The sequence below is a fragment of the Rhinopithecus bieti genome, unplaced genomic scaffold (genome assembly GCF_001698545.2).
Source record: "Rhinopithecus bieti isolate Rb0 unplaced genomic scaffold, ASM169854v2 scaffold_12189, whole genome shotgun sequence".
Lineage (NCBI taxonomy): Eukaryota > Metazoa > Chordata > Mammalia > Primates > Cercopithecidae > Rhinopithecus > Rhinopithecus bieti.
In genome coordinates this window covers 348,431-361,732 of record NW_016807086.1, presented here as the reverse complement: position 1 = coordinate 361,732, position 13,302 = coordinate 348,431, and the positions used below count along the sequence as shown (strand labels likewise).

At 34.9% G+C, this 13,302-nt stretch overlaps 1 protein-coding gene across 1 annotated transcript in view; it reads left to right on the top strand.

The window, feature by feature from the left end:
- SLF1 (SMC5/6 complex localization factor 1) overlaps window positions 1-13,302 on the top strand; it is an 85,454-nt gene that overhangs the window by 24,974 nt on the left and 47,178 nt on the right. The window contains 4 exon segments of the mRNA XM_017880121.1: window positions 6,138-6,281; window positions 8,093-8,236; window positions 9,659-9,808; window positions 10,961-11,083. Of these exon segments, the coding sequence (XP_017735610.1) occupies window positions 6,138-6,281; window positions 8,093-8,236; window positions 9,659-9,808; window positions 10,961-11,083 (561 nt within the window).

Below are 13,302 nucleotides of genomic sequence, written 5' to 3'. Positions count from 1 at the left end.
GAAAGAAGCTGACTTGTTTAAAATTAAGTATTTTAATGTCAGTATAAATAAAATAGTAGAATATATAGTATTATATAGTATTGTATGAGAATTTGGGGGTTATTTTTCCTTTGGAAAAGAGAGAGCTATTTCTAAGGGTTTATAAATAACTGTCCTGTCCTATTCCCCTACCTCCTCCTCCTTACTTGGTCTGGATAATGCTCCTCAAGTTGTTTGAATGGACATCAAACTCTAGAAGAAACTGTCCAGGAGATACGCAAACAAGAATTTTAAGAGCACTTGGTAGAAGAGAACCCTTAGTATGTCCAAAAACGACCTTGATATAGGAAAAATCATCTTCATTGTTTCCCATCTTGTAGATACCAATATGTTTTATCTAATACTTTATGTCAGAGATCTGGGAATTACCCTTAAAATCTTTCTTTCCCTTACTCCTCACATTTGTCAACTTACTAAGTCTTACTGATTTTATTGCAAATGTTTCTTGAATCAAGCTACTTCTCTCCTTCTGTACTAACATCATACTGAATTTACCATGTTTCCTCTGCACTTCTGTACTAACATCATACTGAGTTTATCATCTTTCCTCAGCACTCCTGGAATAGGCTTATGATTATTCTTCCTGTAACTCTGCCTTTTTACTCTAATTTCCTAGTTACTCTTTCCTTTTCCTTTAGTGTATTCTAGTTCATTCAGAAAGAGCAATCAAAATGCTGTTTCTGAAACAATGTTCATCCTGTCATTCATCTATGTAAAGCCCTTCAGTGGCTTTCCATTGCTCTTAGGACAAAGTGCTGAATCTCTAATATGGCTAACAAGTTCCCACAGGATTCCTGTCATTTCTATCTTTTCAATTGTATCCTGCTTCACTCTTATCTATGCTCACTATGCTATATGAAAACTCCTTCTCCCAGTTTCTTAAATAAGCTAAGCTACTCCTAACTCAGTGTCTTCTTGAAAGATATTTTCTCCTCCTGAAAAGTTATTCTCCACTACACCTTCACTCTCTGGGTCTTCCTGCCTTCTGCTCATGTTTCAGGTTCCTGTTACAGCGTTACTCTACAGGGAAGCCTCCTTGATCCCCTAACTCAGTGAAGTTCACCTATGTGTTCTCATAGCATTATTTATCTTGGTACTCCCTACAATTACAGTTAAGTAATTGACTGATTATTTGGTTAATGTCTGTTTCCCCATGCAGACCAAAAGCTCCTTGTCATCAGGCGTCATGTCTGTCTTTTCCATTTTTATATTCCGATCACCTCGCAAAGAGCCTGGCACATGGGTTCTCATTCAATATTTGTTAATAGAGAATTTGTGAAAGATGTTTGAGTCTTCCAAAAATACGTGCAATATATCATTATGTAGTTGCCTTTCCCTAATGAGTAGCAGCAATGTATATTGGAAATTTGACCTTAGTTCAAGGAATGGGTCTGCTTGGACTATGGATAATCTCATTGTCCTTGACAGTCATTAGTTAGGAATGAGCATGTGAACCAATTCTGATCAATGGGTAAGGAAAAGAGGTATGTAAGAGCTTCTAGGAAGTTGCTTTCTCATAATGAGAAGAAAGCCACTGATGGGCTGACTCCTGCTAGATATGAACACAGAAGAATGTAGCCTGAAATACTACTGGTTAACCATGAAAAGAACTAACCTTATGGTGAAACCAGCCCTGTAGTTAGCAGAATGTAGAGACAGAATCTAGACCCTGGCGCTACTTAAGTTGCTGGATTAAACGGCACTGAAAACTGTTTTACCATTAGACCACATTGCTCTTCTGCGTGGTAATTCATTTCCATGTTGTTTAAGGTAGTTTGGGTTGGTTTTCTATTATTTGCAACCAAAAGCACACTATCCGATAGACTTCTCTGAGTAGTTTACATGTAGTATTAACTATGAACAGTATGAAAGTTGTTCTTAACTAGATTAGTAAAGGTATATTAATTTTCTTTTTTACTTGGAAAATAATGCTTAAAGTGCAACATATACTGTGCATTATCTACAATCTTATTTTGCAGTATTCTAACAACATTCATATCTGGCTGCTGAAATAGTGGGGGACAGCAATAGTATATCAACCAAAATAGCAGATAATCTCAAACTTATATTTGGTTTTAGAATACATTGTTTTGTAAATTCTGAATTGCACAGCTGAGAGTTCATAACCAGTCCAAATAAGAAAGACATATTGTGATCACTTCTGATCGCAGAAGAAGAGAAATTAGAAAGTTAACTTTATTTCAGTGTCTTTCATTTCTTCAATATAGATCATATTACAATCCTCATTAGATGGATTTTGAAGTGTCATCCCAGAAGAGCTGCCATGTAAAATGAGTGAGTTAATAGTAACAAGCCAGGTGTGGTGGTTCTGTAATCCCGGCACTTTGGGAGGCTGAGGCAGGAGGATCACTTGAGGTTAGGAGTTTGTAACGTATCAAGACTCCATGTCTGCAAAAAATTTTAAAAATCTGCTGGGTGTGGTGGCACACACCTATAGTTCTAGCTACTCTAAAGCTGAGGCAGGATTGCTTTAGTCCAGGATGTTGAGGCTGCAGTTAGCACTATGATTGTGTCACTGCCCTCCAGCCTGAGCAACAGAGTGAGACCTTGTCCCCCCTCCCCACTTTTTTTTTTTTTTTTTTTTTGAGACGGAGTCTTGCTCTGTCTCTGTCACCCAGGCTAGAGTTCAGTGGCGCGATCTCGGCTCACTGCAAGCTCCGCCTCCCGGGTTTACGTCATTCTCCTGCCTCCGCCTCCTGAGTAGCTGGGACTACAGGCGCCCACCACCTCGCCCGGCTAATTTTTTGTATTTTAGTAGAGACGGGGTTTCACCGTGTTAGCCAGGATGGTCTCGATCTCCAGACCTCGTGATCCGCCCGTCTCGGCCTCCCAAAGTGCTGCGATTACAGGCTTGAGCCACCGCGCCCAGCCTCCCCCGCCTTTTTTTAAAGTAATATATTTTTTAAAAGTTTTGTTTAACCCTCTTATACTTTTTGAAAAGCTCCTTAGTACCAGAATTAGAAATTTATTTATTTCAGCTTTATAGATATTTATTGAAGACCATAGCTGTACCAGGCATTATGCAATGCACTAGGAATATGAAAATGAATAAGACCATATATCACACTTTGAGATGCTTACTATTGAGTGATGGAGGAAGAACGTGGACACTGTTACTTGCAATTCATATGAATCACACATTTGTAAAACTATGCAAGCTACAGGAATACAGAGGAACAAATGACTAACATATCTCAATTGTTTGGCCCAAGGAAGGTTTCATAAAAATGAGAGGCTACCTAGGAATACTGAAAACTTACCTTGACTGCTTAAGAAAGAAAAATGAACTACAGCAGTCTTATGGGAATATATTAGGAATAACAGAAACAGCATAGACTTTTTGAGCCAGATCAACTAATCTGTGATCCAGGTTTATCATGTAGTACTGTGACCATAGGAAAGTCATGTATTAGTTTCTCCCTTTGTGTATAGAAGCTAATACTGCATTGCTTTGGTGTTTGTGAGAATTATTACTATTACTGCTTTGAGTAATAGTTACTGAGTGATTATTATGGGTCAGGCAGTATGTTAAGCATTTTACATGCTTAGTCATATTTAAACCTCATGTTCATGTGTGGTATGTATTATGACTCCATTTACTGTTCGGGATAAATTTCGAGGTAAAATGAGGGTAAGTAACTTGCCCAAGATCCCACAGCCGTCATGTATCAGAGCAGAAACTTAAAGCCAACCACTCAATTTTAAGGCTGCTTTCTTCAAATCTTCCTTTCCTAGAACCTTTTCATCTCCCCATTTTGAGTATTATTGGATTTCCAGTCTCTTTGTAGGTAGTTAAGAAATAATAAATGCTGTGATCGATACCATAAACGAATATCTAGTCATAGGATTATGAAATGCTATTTAAGCATCAGGGTGCAAGTACAAGTTAAGAACCAAGTAGCACTCAAAGGACTCCCTTTCTTGATTTATCTGTCTCTTCTTATGCATCTGCTCTAATCAGTTCATTCAAGTTTTGTGACTGATGCTTTGGCTGAATATTGTAATAAGACCTGGAGACCAGAGCATTATCAATTATACCCAGCCAAAGATAGGAAACTAAGTCAAATATCAGAATCAAAAGCCAACTCTCATTGCCACAACTGTGTTGCCCTACTCCTAGATGATAGAATAAGTAGCTGATTAAGCAGGCTTTTAGTTATTCTTTAGTGCATAGCACTATACTGTATAAAATATACTAGTCTTGGACTGGCTTTCCTAGATTATAAAAGGAGGCAAACAACTAACCCAATGCCTAGTACATAAGTTGACAGTAAGACACTTACAAGGAATAAAAATGAATATTTATAGTTAAATAATTTCTTTATATTTCATAAGAGTCACCAATTAGACAAAGTATTAGTGGCTTAGAGAAAAATATATGTGGATCATTTGTTTAGCTGTATAGAAAATAGATTATTTAATTTCAAAACTTTCAAGTGTTATACCTTCTGTATCAGGTTGTGATTTTTAAATACTTAACTTACATAGGGTACTAGTATCACACATCCTAATTTACAGATTCATATGTAGCATCTGAAATGGACACATAAGTAAATATATTCAGGATTAAGAAACAGTTTATTTCTTGCCTTGTTGCTGATGATAGTGGTATATTCCCTTGCATTCTCCGTAACAAGAATGTATATGGGATTAATTCATCCTGTATTCTGGACATTTTTTGAGGACCTAAGCCTATGGATTTATCCTCCCGTTGCCAACCATGTAAAATTTAAAGCCAGAAACTCATTTCCCCCCACCTACAAGCTGCCCTTAACAGAAATTGTTGTTGATACATTCTTTGGTCCCAGGAATAGGAAGGGAGAAAAGTCTTTATTTTCTTACTTTTCAATTTCACCTTTCTGAGTTACTGAAAAAGAAATTCAACCAGCTATTCGCAGGGATTTTTCTGTGGTTTCAAGATTGCAGCCTGCTAAAAGGACAGCCCTCATTTTAACATAGGAAGCCAAGTGTGAGTGAGAGGGAACTAAAGATCACATTATAGATCTTAACACAGTTTTGGTTTTTTATAATTGTTCCCTAGGAAGACTGTGATTCTTCAGTCTCTTTGGGTAGAGATTGTGAATCTCTGAAAACAGCCTTTCTTTTTTTTTTTAGACGCAGTCTCACTCTGTCACCCAGGCTGGAGTACAGTGGTGTGATCTCGGCTCACTGCAGCCTCCACCTCCCAGGTTCAAGCTATTCTCCTGCCTCAGCCTCCCTAGTAGCTGGGACTACAGGCACGAGCCACCACGGCCAGCTAATTGTTCTATTTTTAGTAGAGACAGGGTTTCACCATGTTGGGCAGGATGGTCTTGGTCTTCTGACCTCGTGATCCATCCGCTTCAGCCTCCCAAAGTGCTGGGATTACAGGCATGAGCCACCATGCCCAGCCTGAACAGCCTCTCATAAGTACATTTTGGGAACTGTCATGAACTCACTTTTACTCCCAGCTGTTTATATTACTAAACTTACAGAATTATATGTATAAGTATATATGCAATAAATTTTAAAGTAATTATTAGAAGTTAATTTATGAATTCAGTTTGGGTTCCTTGACAAGAGAAATTTAGTTGTTTGAGATAGAGCTACGTTAAGATAATTGTTGTTCATTGCTGTTCAAGTAAAAGTATTGTATAACCTTTTCCTCTCTGTGTGAGGTATACTTGCAAGTGAGAAGTCTTACCAGTAAAAAACTGAAAAATAATCCAAGAAAAAGTCTATCTATAATTGATGATTTGTAAAATCTAGATTGTAACTTTAGCTTGAACAGGGACTCGATAAAATAATTTTGTTCTTGGTTGTTCATAAAAATGACTTGTTAGTAGATCAACAAAGCATTACCTTTTCTTGTGATATGCAGAAATCACTCTATTATTCAGGACCTTTGCTCTAAGAATTTTTTCCCTGAAATATTTTTATCAATGTTTAATATCCTTTGATTTAAGAGGGTGCATTTTACCTACTTGTTTGACTAACAAAGTATTATGTAATTATAGTTAAGGCTGAATACCATAAAATGTACACAGTATTGAAAATACAGTTAGATGATTGCCTAAACCATTTTTACATACATACAGAAAGAAATTCAGAATGATGAAGATTCCCAAACCAATTCTGTTTGGACTGAACATAGCAATGAAGAAAAAAACAAAGATTTCAGGAAAGATGCAGGATTTCTTGAAATGAAAGGTGCCTTAAAAGAGACCATGTATAGAACCCAGGTAAACTTAATAGGCTGGAAAACATACATTTCTGATGTGTCTTACAGAATTGTTTGAGAGGCAAAGTATGGTGGAAAAAACAGATTTTGGAATCAGAAGGCTGGTGTTTGAACCACATGTTGATAGTCCATGACTTGAACATGTTAGGAAATTGTCCTATGTCTCTGCTTTGGAACTCTTGTTGATGAAGTAATGTTTGTATGCGTCTAGAAATGTACAGAGTTCCTTATATGTAGTGTGTTCTCAACACATGGTAATTACTTAAAAACTCTATGTTTAGGTAACATGTGTGTCTTATAAAGCATTTTTCTTACCTGAGAGCACAATATATATTTATAATTCATGTAAATTCAAGTATTTATATAGAATAAAATTTAAAAATACACAAATGAATTCTAGTTTGATTAACTTGTAAAACAATAAAACAGGAAGGACTTTGAACTTGGAGCAATGAAAAGTACCTCAAGAAAGCATATATGGTGGCTGTCAAGTACAACTTTTCAAAAAGCAGTAGCAACCACAAAAAGGACATTATTAGTTCTACTCTAGAAGAGCTAATGTTCAGTTATGTTCCGTTTCATGTTGTGTTTTATGAAGCAGTCTATTTGGTTAATTTATCAAATTATTAACTTGATAATTATTAGTCTAAACTAAAAGTTTTATGTATAACTAGGAAGAAATACAAAATAAATTGTTTTTGCCATATCTGTCAAGTAGTTTTGAAAGGTAATTCTAGGAATAATTTGGAACTTTTAAAATTGCATAGTTCCTTAAGAAATTGTATATGGCAAGATTTGCTAAAACTTTCCAAACTTAAAATATTTTTGCATTTTTTCTGACTTTTCCAGTGTATATTGATATTTATGTGACTTCTAACTACTTTTTGTAATTTACTATATGTGCATGTTTTAATGAGAAGCTTTTTTGAGTGGATGTGCCTGTTGTGAAATATGCATTGTAAACCACAGTATATAGCATTTTTACATATAGAGAGGAATGTAAAATGATGATGGAGTTATTAAAATAAACTTAGTTTTGAATAAACATGGCAAAAAAATAAAATAGACATTTAAGATAAATGGAAATTGTTAAAATACATCTACAGTCATGTACACATAGTGATGTTTTGGTCAACAACGGACCCCATATATGACAGTGGTCCCATAAGATTATAATACCATATTTTTACTTATCGTTTCTATGTTTAGATACACTAATACTCAGCATTGTGTTGCAATTGCCTATAGCATTTAATACTGTAACATGTCGTAAAGATTTATAACTTAAGAGCAATAGGCCATACCATATAGACTAGGTGTATAGTAGACTATACCATCTAGGTTTGTGTAGGTAGACTCTGATGTTCACACAGTGATGAAATCACCTAACAATGTACTTCTCAAAACATATCCCCGTCGTTAAGCAGTGCATGACTGTATATATGTCTTCTTGAGTTTTTTTTTAGGACTCAAATTATGTATGTGAAATTCAAGTAGAAATATCCTTTTTTAAAAATACCTATTTGGTATACTGATTAAACAACATGATTTTTAATACTCCTTAATCTGAGTTAAGCACATAGGTAAACTACAGCATATATGTTAAAGTACTATAAAGCTTTATGAACTGAAAACAATTATGTTCTGCTTTATCTTACATAATTCAGAGGGCTCTTTACTATATTTAACCTTGTATGTATATTTTACAAAACCTACTTTCCTGGATGGGTTTTTCTTTTGTGACTTGTGTTGATTGTGTTAAGGCTATATTTAATCCACAGTTTTAACTAAATTGCTTTTACAAACATGCAGAAAGAAATGCAAAATCATGATGAAGATGTTAATGTTGGTTCTATTTCGAGTGAACATCACAAAAAAAAATTCAGTGGTTCCAGTAAAGATTTGAAATTTGTTAAAATGAGAAATACCTTTGGAAGTCATACATATGAAAATCAGGTACAACTTTCTAAATTAAAATAATTTATTTTAATATATATAGTGTTTATAGAACAGTTTTCTTCAGCTTTTAAAAAATATATAAAAATGAGTTATTATGTATCTAATAGCTAGATTAAGAAATAGAGCATTATCAGTTTTCTAAGACCTGCTATATCATTTTCTTTTTTCTTTTTTTGAGATGGAGTCTTGCTCTGGCACCAGGCTGGAGTGCAGTGGCACAGTCTCAGCTCACTGCAGCCTCTGCCTCATGGGTTCAAGCAATTCTCCTGCCTCAGCCTCCTGCGTAGCTGGGACTACAGGCACACGCCCCCACACCTAGCTAATTTTTGTAATTTTTTTAGTAGAGACGGAGTTTCACCATGTTGGCCAGGATGGTCTTGATCTCTTGACCTTGTAATCCGCCTGCCTTGGCCTCCCAAAATGCTTGGATTACAGGCGTGAGCCACTGCGCCCAACCTGCTGTATCATTTTCTAGTGCATCCCCTTTCTTCCTCTTACCTGGAAGTAATCCTTGTCTTAGAATTTGTGTTAATTCTTTTCTTATTTTTCATTATAATTTTAACAGCTGTGTGTGTATCTCTAACTCTATATGTTTTAGCTTTGTCTATTCATGAATATTTTATAGTTTGTTATTATAGACTTCTTTTGCTGGTGTATATGAAATTTTATTGTTTGACTATGCCACAATTATATCTTTTATCCATTTTACTGTTGATAAGCCTTTGGGCTTCTTTTTATTGGTTTGTGTGTGTGATTGTTAAGTTTTTGCAATTATGAACAATTCTGCTATGAATAATGTGAACACTATTTTGTATACCTCTTGGGATACATGTTTAGTAATTTCTCTAGCTTAGTTGGTATATTCTTAGGAATAGAGTTGCTGGGTCATAAAGACTGTGCATGTTCAACTGTACTGGGCAGTGTCCAGCTTTTTTCAAAATACTTTACTAATGTACACCTACTCCGTCAATGGATGAGATTCTGTTGTACATACTTCTTTATTTTTATTTTTATTTTTTTTGAGATGGAGTTTCACTCTAGTTGCTCAGGCTGGAGTGCAATGGTGCAATCTCAGCTTACCACAACCCGCACCTTCCAGGTTCAAGTGATTCTCCTGCCTCGGCCTTCCGAGTAGCTGGGATTACAGGCATGTGCCACCACCCTTGGCTAATTTTGTATTTTTAGTAGAAACGGGGTTTCTCCATGTTGGTCAGGCTGGTCTCTAACTCCCGACCTCAGGTGATCCGCCCACCTTGGCTTCCCAAAGTGCTGGGATTACAGGCGTGAGCCACCGTGCCCGGCCGTACTTCTTTATTTTTTAATGTGGTATACTTGTGTGAAAGTCACTCATCAGTTTATTTGGATTTTGTAACATATGTCATTGATGTTGAGATTTAATTGTGGTCTAAATACATGTAGAAGGAAATTAAGAAAAAAGATGAAGATATTCAAAGGAGTTATACTTTGAGGAGAAAACGCAAGAAAGAAAAAGAAAGCAATTGCAAGAAAGACGTTGAACATGAAAAAATTAAAAGTACCTTAAGAAGGCACATATATAATAGAGATCAGGTAAAACTTTGTAAGCTAAGCTATAGCTTTCTTTTTTATTTTTTGGCTGTTCTCTAATATAATCGAGATACATAATACTACATGTTTTAAGAAAAAATTTTCAGTCAGTCTGATGTAATATTCATAGTTAATATCCCAGTTAACTTTGGTCCACAGTAAATGTATTTGTACATGCATATACAAAGAAATTTGAGTTAATAATCAAGGTATTCAGTGAATTTTGTTTTGCCTGAATGTAATGAATAAGAAAAAGAAACTGGAGAAGACTATTTCTTAAAATGAAAAAATCTTTAAAACAACATGTATGTATATTTGGGTAATACTTTCCAATGTAAATTTTATTTTTTGTTTTGCTCTTTCTTTTGTATAATACAGACCATTTTTAATGAGATATCTTGTTTTTAAAATTGAATACATCTTGGGTAAATTTTCTCTAGAGTATGACTTTTTTTAACAATCTAAACCATACCCTGGGCTGGATGCGGTGGCTCACACCTGTAATCCTAGCACTCTGGGAGGCCAGTGGGGCAGACTGCTTGAGCTCTGGAGTTTGAGACCAGACTGGGCAACATGGTGAAACCCCATCTCTACCAAAAATACAAAAAATTAGCTGGCATGGTAGTGGATGCCTGTGGTCCCAGCTCCTTGGGAGGATGAGGTGGGAGGATCACTTGAGCCTCGGAGTCAGTGGTTGCAGTGAGCCAAGATTGCATCACTGCACTCCAGCCTGGGTGACAAGAGTAAGACCCCATCTCAAAAATAAATACCTAAATACATAAATAAATGCCACATAATGTATATATGCATATATTCAGAAGAATTTCAGGAAAATGATAAAGTTAAATAAGTAATGAATTTTGTTTTGTATGACCATGGCAACAACAAAAAAGCAGTTCCAGGAACGATTTGGAACAGGATAAAGTGAAAAGTACCTTAAGAAAGTACATATGTAAATATCAGTGAATTCTTTACAAATTGAAATGTTTGCTTTTGAGCTTTTCTTTCATTGTGTAATCTTGATATATGATTGTGAGGATCTTTGTTGTTGTTAACAAGGTATGAATGTTTTCCTCTTATATTGTCCTTTGTGATATCTATGTTGACACTGTCTTTAGTACATTTTCTAAAGTCATTTTACTTTGCTGTATGCAGAAAGAAATGAAGAATTCTATTTTTGCTGAATGTGCCAAAGAATCAAAAGCCATGGCTATCAAGACAGATGTGGATGTTGTTGAAGTAAAAAATGCCTTAAGGAAGCACATATATAGAGCTCAGGTAAAACTTGGCACATGAAAAATTTTGTATAATATCCTGTCCTACTGTAGTGTATTCAAAATATATACATATATACATATGATTCATTAGTATGTTTAATATGTCTTAAAATGATTTTCTTAGTTTACTAGTCTATTATACAGTAATGTATTTGGGCATTTAGTAAACAGGCTGAATTATGTGCTATTTATACCTCAATAATGTCACAGATAAGTCATGTGTTTGAAGTCTTGGCTGTAAAATCTTTGCCTAGACCAATGCCCTGAAGTGTTTCCCCTATGTTTTCTTCTAGTACATTTGTGGTTTCAGGTTTTACCTGGAAGTCTTTAATTCATTTTGAGTTGATTTTTGTATATGGTGAAGAGATAACAGTCTAGTTTTCATTCTGCTTATGATTATCCGATTTTCCCAACATCATTTGTTGAAGACTGTCCTTTCCCCTGTGCATGTTCTTGGCACCTTGTCCAAAATCAGTTTACTTTAAATATGTGGATTTATTTTTGGATTCTTTGTTCTTCACTGGTCTATATGTCTGTTTTTATACCAGTACCATGCTGTTTGGGTTACTATAGCTTTGTGGTATACTTTGAAGTCAGGTAGTGTGTGCCTCCAGCTCAGCATTGCTTTGGATATTTAGGGTCCTTCTTGCTCAGCATTGCTTTGGGTATTTAGGGTCTTTTGTGGTTGTTCACAAATTTTAGGATTGTTTTTCCTGTTTCACAGAAGAATGTCATTGATATTTTGATAGGGTTTGCATTAAATTTGTAGATTACTTTGAGCAGTGTGGTTATTTTAACCATATTAATTCTTCAAACTCATGAACATGAAGTGTCTTTCCATTTGTTTATGTCCATGTCAATTTCTTTCATCAGTGTTTTGTAGTTTTTTCCTTATAGGGATCTTTCACCTCCTTGGTTAAATATATTCCTAGGTATTGTATAATTTTTAGAGCTCTTGTAAATGGGATTGCTTTCGTGATTGACTTATACCTAGTTCATTATTGGCATAAAGAAATGCTACTGATTTTTGAATGTTAACTTTTTATCTCACAGCTTTACTGAATTCATTTATCAGTTTTAAATGATTTTTTTTGTCAAGTCTTCATGTTTTTCTACGCATAAGATCATATCATCTCCAGAGAGGGACAATTTTACTTCTTTTTCAGTTTGGATGCCTTTTCTTTCTTTTCCTTGCCTGATTGCTCTGGTGAGGATGACTTTCAGTTATTATGTTGAATAAAAGTGGTAAAAGTAGGCATTCTTTTCTAGTTTCAGTTCTTAGGGGAATGGCTTTCATGTTTTTCCCATTTCACATAAGGTAGCTATGGGTTTGTCAGGTATGACCTTTGTTATGTTGAAGTACTTCTGTGCCTAGTTGGTTGAGAGTTTTCATCATGAAGGGATGTTGAAGAAATTTTATTAAATGCTTTTTTGCATATATTGAAATGATCAAACAGTTTTGTCCTTCATTTTGTTTTTATTAATTTACTTATTTGTATACATTGAACCATCCTTGCATCCTTGGGATAAATACCACTTGATTATAATAGTGTATTGTCTTTTTGCTGTGTTGTTGGATTTCGTTTGCTAGTATTTTGTTAAGGATTTTTGCATCTGCGTTTCTCTGGGATATTGCCCTGTAGTTTTCTTTTTGTGTTGTGTCTTTGTCTGGTTTTGGTATCAGGGTAATGGTGTCCTTGTAGAATAAGTTAGGAAGAATTCTCTACCCTTCAATTTTCTGAAACAGTTTGAAAATTTCTGTTGATAGTTCTTTGTACATTTGGTTGAATTCAGCAATAAAGTCTTTTGGTCCTGGGCTTTTGTTGTTGTTGTTGTTGGGAGAGTTTTATTACTGATTAAATCTCATTACTCATTGGTCTGTTCAGGTTTTCTGTTTCTTCCTGATTCAATCTTGGTAGGTTTTATGTGTCCAAGAATTTATCTATTTCCCCTAAGTTTTCTGATTTGTTAGTGTATGGTTCATAATAGTCTCTAGTATTCTTTTGTGCTTCTTTGATATCAATTGTAATGTGTCCTTTTTCATTTCTGATTTTATTTATTTGGGTTTTTTTCTTTTTTTTTCTTTGTTAGTCTTACTAATAGCTTATTGATTTTGTTTATCTTTTCAAAAAATTAACTTGTTTCATTGATCCTTTGTATTTTAAGTCTCTGTTTCATTCTACTCTTTATTATTTATTAAAATTTATTATTATATATCTT